A 7,196-nucleotide genomic window follows, 5' to 3' on the forward strand; every position below is an offset into this window, starting at 1 on the left:
ACAGTAGTTTTTCGCACATATCTCCAAAACCGTTAGGTTTAGCAAGATTATTTCAATAACTGAAATGACTCTTATTATAAGGCCTTCAAAAGTCTTCAGGGATCAAAGTTGTCAGGTGACTTCTTGTAAGATTTATTGCCCTTGAAAGATGAAAAATGACAGTTTTCAGCCAATTTATTGCCCTTGAAAGACAAATTTTAACCAGGTGAGCTATTCAGGCTCTTGGGAGCTTCTTGTTAAAGGGAATTTCTACTAGAGGAAGCCTTTAAGAAGTATGTCAATTGTGTGTCTTTACCATATTTTAAACATGTTAATTTGTATTGTGAACTGAAATTTAGACATATCTTGTTATGTGTTATATAAAGTGTTTTGTTTGTAATATATCAGGCTGAGAATGCTGATAGTGACGACTCAGAAGAGGATGAACATTATGTACCTACTGATGCTGAAACTGAGGAAGAGGAGAGCAGTGATTTCAGTGAGGAGAGTGACTGGGAAGGAGAAGAGGAAGATTCGGGTATACATACATCGTTTGTTATTAGTGTGGTTGTTATGCGGAGGTGTTTACATGTACGATTTTGCCGTAATTTCTACGAAAATTGGCCGAAAAATACAATTTACGATTTGTACTGTTGAAACTACGGTTCCCGGATGTTAAAAACATAAATTTGTTTCTTCATTAAATCTTAGATTTAAACCAGGTCTATAGAGCACTTGAATGAAATGGTGAATTGTTATAGTGTCAAGTGCTTAGAAGACTTAATCAGAAAAGGAAGCATGGCTTCCAAGGGATGAAAATATAGATTTCGTCTTAGAAGATAAGTACAGCAGGGATGCCGAAACCAAACAATTATCTTTTAAACATAAAAGGCCTAAATTAAATCAAGTAAAGAAAACAAGTGCATTATATGCATAAAGGTGCCCTTTTTGTTGGAATATATATGAAAATTTCAAAAACTACTGAGAACATGGCAAAACTACTGACTACTTGATATGGAAACTACTGAGGTCACTTATATGGGGTAAACAGGTCTGGTTATGAAAAGGGTAATGTCAGAGTGATGTACTCATCATAAACATGTATATGAAATGAATCCTGTAGAAAACTATGATTTAATCAATTGATATAAATGGTTCACAATGATCATGATAATGAAAAAAAAATGTCTGGCACAACTCGTGAATAATGCAATACCAGTAAAATCCATGAATGTCGCTATATTGAAGAAGGGCACACTGAGAGCAAAATTTCTAGGCTTGTGCTATGGTACATACACAGTCAGACTAATAACAAACACAGACTGATTTTACAGTTCTGTGTACCACTAGCAACTTCAGTACTATTCAATGTAATGCTTCTTTCTCTTAGTTCCAATTTTCAAACTCTTGTTCCTATCTTCTTCTTTCAAAAATGTCATAGACGGTCAAAAAACAGGAAACCTTGTAAACCATTGGAAATCAAAATTCACAACAGCAGTCTTTCAGAAGGTCTGTCGGATATCCCCCGTAAAAATGTGGCAGGACTGGTAAAAAAATCCGGAACATCAGACCGGAAGTCTGGAAAATTTCCGATATTAGTCATTCTTGATTGATCCAAGTCACCCACGAGTCACTCCCTTCACCCTAAGATGACACCAAAAGGGAAGTGAAGTTGCCCTCTCATTTCAGACATCGCCCATGATCGGGATTGTACCCCATCTTTTAGCGGTAGTTTGACCAGAGTTATCTCTCTTCCGATAATAATTCAAACAAAAATGGCGCCTGTTTGAGAAAATAAATTGTGAAAATTTTTGAAATCTCGAATTATCAATTACAAGCAAGTATTTTAATCAGTTGTTTATTTCAAATGTTTAAGACAGGATATGGAATGAACATTCTTTACTTCAACTTACGATAATTCATGTTTTACCATTCACATTTCGTTTCAAAATGTGCAAATTTGTCGTATGGGTTCTTTTGACTTAGGTAAATTTATCTCAATTGATAATTCAGTAGAAAACCCGAAGCATTTCTTTTGATCTTCATGCACATGACAGAGCAATTAATTCTCCATTTCGACTGAAAATTTCTTAAGCTTGGGATGAGTTTGTACCGACCTCTACAATATGTGACTGTCAATAAAATTGTCTTGATTTGTCAGTAATACAAAATGTAAATTTTGAACATGGTTATTGATACTTGTGATCAAGTTATGTCTAGAGATTTAATATTTTGAACAAGAAGTCAATATGGATTAATTGGGATCAGGAAAGAAACAGAACAAAATGAAAATTCCAGCAGAATGTCACAGCCTGAAATTTTCTGCTTCAGTGCTGCTAAAAAAGGCCATATCAATAGGACAATGCAATGCAAGAAGCTTTGTTCTGCTCAATCATATATTCATTATTCTGTAATAAATTTGATAAGGGGTAGATATATAGATTAAAAATTCAATTTCACGAATATATGTGATACCGTCAATCTGTCAGTCAGGAGGCTGATTTCATTTTGTCCAAAATATTTAGTTGCTTACATGTACATATGTAGCTTAAAGGAAAAGTAACATTTATCTCAATAAAAGAAAATTAATATATGAATATGCTGTTTGTATTTTGTGCATGTAAGTAACATATAAGACGTGTAATTTTTGAAAGCATTAGTAAATGATGCGTGCATACATTCACTTCTTCCTGTTCATCCCCACTTTTCCCTAGTGAAAAAAAAATGAACCTTTGGAAAGACTGGCTTCCACCAGTGTTAAATGTTTTATCTCTTTATTACTACTTTTCTGTGTGCAATGTGAAATAATCAAGGTTACCTGTTATATACAAAGAAAACTTCCAGTATTGAATTCTTGAAATTATGTAACAAGTAATGTGTATCTTTTGTGTATTTTCAGAAGAGGAAGAAGAATTAGGATCTAGTGAAGAAAGTGGTAAAGATTGGGATGAGTTAGAAGAAGAAGCCAGGAGAGGTAAGATTACTGTGGAAGTTTTGGTTTTCAGTGAGGTACAACTTTTTATCATGAAGTTCAGTTCAAATATTTTTTCATCAAAAACAAGGATAGTCATATATATCTAGTAAAAAAACTAGTTATCCTAAACATTTGGCATTTACAATGTACCAAATGTAGTTGGACATAATAATATTTGTACTTTACCATGTAACTGGAAAAAAAACTATGAATTTATTTGAACGACTATTAATAAAACATGAATAAACATTTCTGTCTGTACAGTATTTGTAAACATTTCTGTCTGTACAGTATTTGAAATTTAAAATGAAATTAACCTTATATATGATAGACATTTCTTATTTTTAGCTGATGCTGAAGCAAACTATGAAATTGAGGAAAGTTCATCAAGACCCAGATCATCAAAGCACCATAAACATAGTCATGGACATCATCACAGCAGTAGTCACAAACGAAAGCGATCAGATAGCGGCAGTCATGATAGAAAAAAGGACAAGAAGAAAAGACGATAGTATCGGTGACAAAACAAACCAGTTGTGACATTGAGATCTTTTGTTCATTGGTTTTTGAGAATTTAAGACCTTCTGGTTTTGAAAGATTTGTACATAAATAGCTATTACAAACTAAAAATAATCTGATCTCCAGTCTGTATAGTGGTTCAGTTATTTGCATTACTTCAAAATGTACAAAAACCATAGTGGCTATTTTATGCTGATGTATCGTTATGTATGTATACATCAAGATTTCATTGGACCATTATCTTGTCTGTCAGCTGTTGACCTCTATGCTACATATGAACAAAATCTGTCAAAAGAAATGTTGTTTATATTACTGATGTACTATAGTCATTATGTGTATGTAATATGGACCAAAGCAAGTGCTTCATTTATACTTTTTGTTCATGTTCACATAATAAACATGTGTTTTCAGACTTTTTTAAATATATCCAGTGTTCTCCCCAGGATTTTTTGATAGCACTGTATTTAGTGCATGTGATACGACATTAAAAGGTCCTGTGTTCAAAAGTGGCCCATCGTATTTTATGTATTATTTATAAACATCTGTGTATTCAAAATGTGCTTTGCTGTTCATGTTTTATCTGAATTATACATAACTAGATATTTTACCATTGAACTTGAAGTAATAATTACTGAAATACTGTTTTTTTTTCTATTTTTTTATATTTGACACAAAAATTTAAAAAAGATATTTTATTAAATGGTATAAAGTAACTCTTAATAAACATTTCCTCTAAAACATACACATTCAGGGATCTATATTGATGTTAACCCGCAGATATTTGCTGACATCAGACCCATTGGAGATGATCTTCCATTTGTTGAGTGGCCTCTTTGAATGTGATATTCATATGATTAAGAACCAGAGTAGTCTAGTACATGTACATGATTAGATAATTCTAAATCTATAAATATATAGCTTTAGAATTATCTAATCATGTACATGTACTAGACTACTCTGGTCTTAAAATTCATGTTGCCAAAAATGCCAGTTGGCAATTTTTAATGAAGTCAGTTGCCAGGAAAAACTTAAATCTTATTCTTGTTAAGTTGACACACTTGTTTTGTTATTGGTTTGTTTTTTTTAATTATTATTATTAACATGAAATAAGTTTATTCATGACAAAAACCCCGCCTACATTCTTTAAATCATGACTTTAGTCCATATTCATCACACCGGTGGTACTATATTTCTTCATTAATATTCCCACCAAAAATCATAAGTGTTGAAGGATGATACACAACAACTTGGCAATGTGAACAAAGGGCAGGCATTTCCTTTTTCTTTTCAAAGTGTTTGGGAAGTATTTGATGGAATAAATATTATTTTGGTGTTTAATACCTTCTTTATAAGGAAAATCAGTTTCTAAATGTTGAAAATATCTTGTGATTGTGCAACATTTAACCTTGCATTTATAAATAGCCACATGCCTTCGGTTAAGGATGAGCTACCATTGATCATAGTCAGTTTTGATTGGCTCAGTACATATAGGCTAAAAACCACTAATTCCACTTTCCATAGGCTTCTATGCTAATTTCACAATATTCAATGGCTTCTCTGGACTTTACCTTAACTTTAACCTGCAGAGGACTATATATCAGCATGATTGTACATATGTCAGCTCACAATCCTCAGAATGGCATGTGGGGTTAGCAGACTTGCAGTGCAGTACTGGTCACTGGAAGTGAAGGGTCTATAAATAGCATGGGAAATCCCAGTGTTTTCACAAGATAGGGGTATATTTAAAAATCATTATGGAGATTAGGCTTCACATCACAAGAAGCAAAATGCACCTATAAAATGTACAGAAAGGTTTTTCCTTTCAGAAACTGTTTAAATTTTTTAAATAAGATGAGAACTTTTTTCACAGCACTATGAGGAACAGGGGTAATTTCTGCGTAGGACTATTTTTGCGTACGTTCCGAATGCTCATTGGTTGAATTGGTGGTCTGTAACCTATATAGGTATTTGTATCTGATTGACACTTCCCTTAAAAATAATTTGTGGCCAGGTGTGGTGACTCATTAATAATCTTGTTGGCAGCCATAATTATGCGGTCCTGTAGTGAGCAACAGACCATAGCGTGTTTACTACTATCAATTGAGTTAATTATCTAGTAGGATGCTGTAAATGACCTCTGGGCACACATGTTTCCTGTCATATTGATTTTTAATCTGACATTAAATTTTATAGCACAGTACTGAGGTCAATAGCGCTGTAAAGCACAGCACTTTTAGGGCCTGGGGAGAACACTGATGACTGCAAAACAAGGTTCTAAATCATACATGGTAGGTTGATTTCAGAGTCATTGTCTCAACCTCTGGAGTTAAGGCCAAAAAAGAACATTTCATAGAATTAACTATACATTTATAAGCATACTGATGTTCCACAATAATTTATACCACAACGGCAAGCCTAGATCGAATTTTGGGGGTTAAGCCATTATACCTTTTTACATGTAAGAGGGGCATGAAACCAGCATTTTCATGATGATTGAACAATTACTTGAGTGAATGTGGAGACTGGGAGTGATTTCGGGGATTGTGACTTAGCAAACTTGGAACTTGATATTGTCCCTAATGGGACTTGCATCCCCACAGCCTGTTGAACCCTGTACATTTGGGAACCAAGATGGACATGCAATTCATATTTGACAACACAATTTTTATGGTGGATGGACTACGCACTTTTGACACAATTTGCTGCCATTTCTAAAACACCCAACTCCAACAGCAATCAGTACCATTTTTTATTGAGAGCACAACAACAGGATATGACTACTTCTGACAATATGCACATCCCAATATAGTAATTAAATACCTTATTAAGTGTCATAATCCTACAAACTATTGAGTTGCAGACGGCAGGAAATTTTTTAAAAGTTTTGCTAAAAATGTTGTCGTGATTATATTACACTCTATTGAGTTTCATAATACTGAAATATGCTTAGAAAATAGTTTGGACAGACAGGGTGAAACCAATGTACCCCACCATAAAAACTTGGATAGTAAGGGTATATTTTTAATAGTCGAAAATGAGCTAGAAAAAAATCATTTTCTTGATTACCAGACAATAAACATGACTGGAAGTGCATGGATCTCTAAGAAATTGTACCACAAGGTGTCATACCCAAAAGGAAAGGATTGGGTTGATTTTGAAGAGTGACTGGAACTAATTGGACCAAATTTTGGTCAAATTCTTATCCTATGCCCCAAGGTTCAACTTCAATCTGCACCCTGCAACATACATTGGTCAGAACATTTAGAAATCTGCCAAAACTTTAAATTTGTGATATGGATCTCTAAGAAATTGTTCTGTAAGGTTTCACAAAACTAAGGCTCTGATTGTTTTTTTCAACCCTTACTGTTAAGAAACAATACTTTGGCCCCTGGTTTGGAAACAGGACACAAATTAAAAATTTAAACAGTTGAAGTGTATCAAGCATCCCAATTACAGTCAAACCTTGGTAGCTCAAACTCCAATGGACCATTGAAATATGTTTGAGTTATCTGGAGTTCGAGAAATTGAAGTTTGTATATTTCCGGATTTTTTTTTTGTGCCAGTCTGAGTTCGACTTTATCGTTAGAAATTGCCTACTTCCTACGAAGTTCTGTTAGTTTGTGTATCTTTTTTGTTGCTTTCGGAAGATTATGTTGATTTGTGGACATTAAAAATATTGTGTTCCCTTCTAAAAACGTTCAGAGTTCCAGTTCCTTGGTCAATA

General features: G+C 33.7%; 1 protein-coding gene across 1 annotated transcript in view; it reads left to right on the forward strand.

The window, feature by feature from the left end:
- Window positions 1-3,882, forward strand: part of LOC148616072 (FACT complex subunit SPT16-like) — a 28,822-nt gene extending 24,940 nt beyond the window's left edge. The window contains exons 23-25 of the mRNA XM_088582755.1: window positions 388-517; window positions 2,879-2,953; window positions 3,302-3,882. Coding sequence (XP_088438881.1) covers window positions 388-517; window positions 2,879-2,953; window positions 3,302-3,465 — 369 coding nt within the window. The 3' untranslated portion in view covers window positions 3,466-3,882. The remainder of the gene's footprint in view (window positions 1-387; window positions 518-2,878; window positions 2,954-3,301) is intronic.
- Window positions 3,883-7,196: the final 3,314 nt, after the last annotated feature.

Source organism: Perna viridis, chromosome 5, assembly GCF_037379345.1.
Source record: "Perna viridis isolate PV_CMFRI_1.1 ecotype Kerala chromosome 5, ASM3737934v1, whole genome shotgun sequence".
Classification (NCBI taxonomy): domain Eukaryota; kingdom Metazoa; phylum Mollusca; class Bivalvia; order Mytilida; family Mytilidae; genus Perna; species Perna viridis.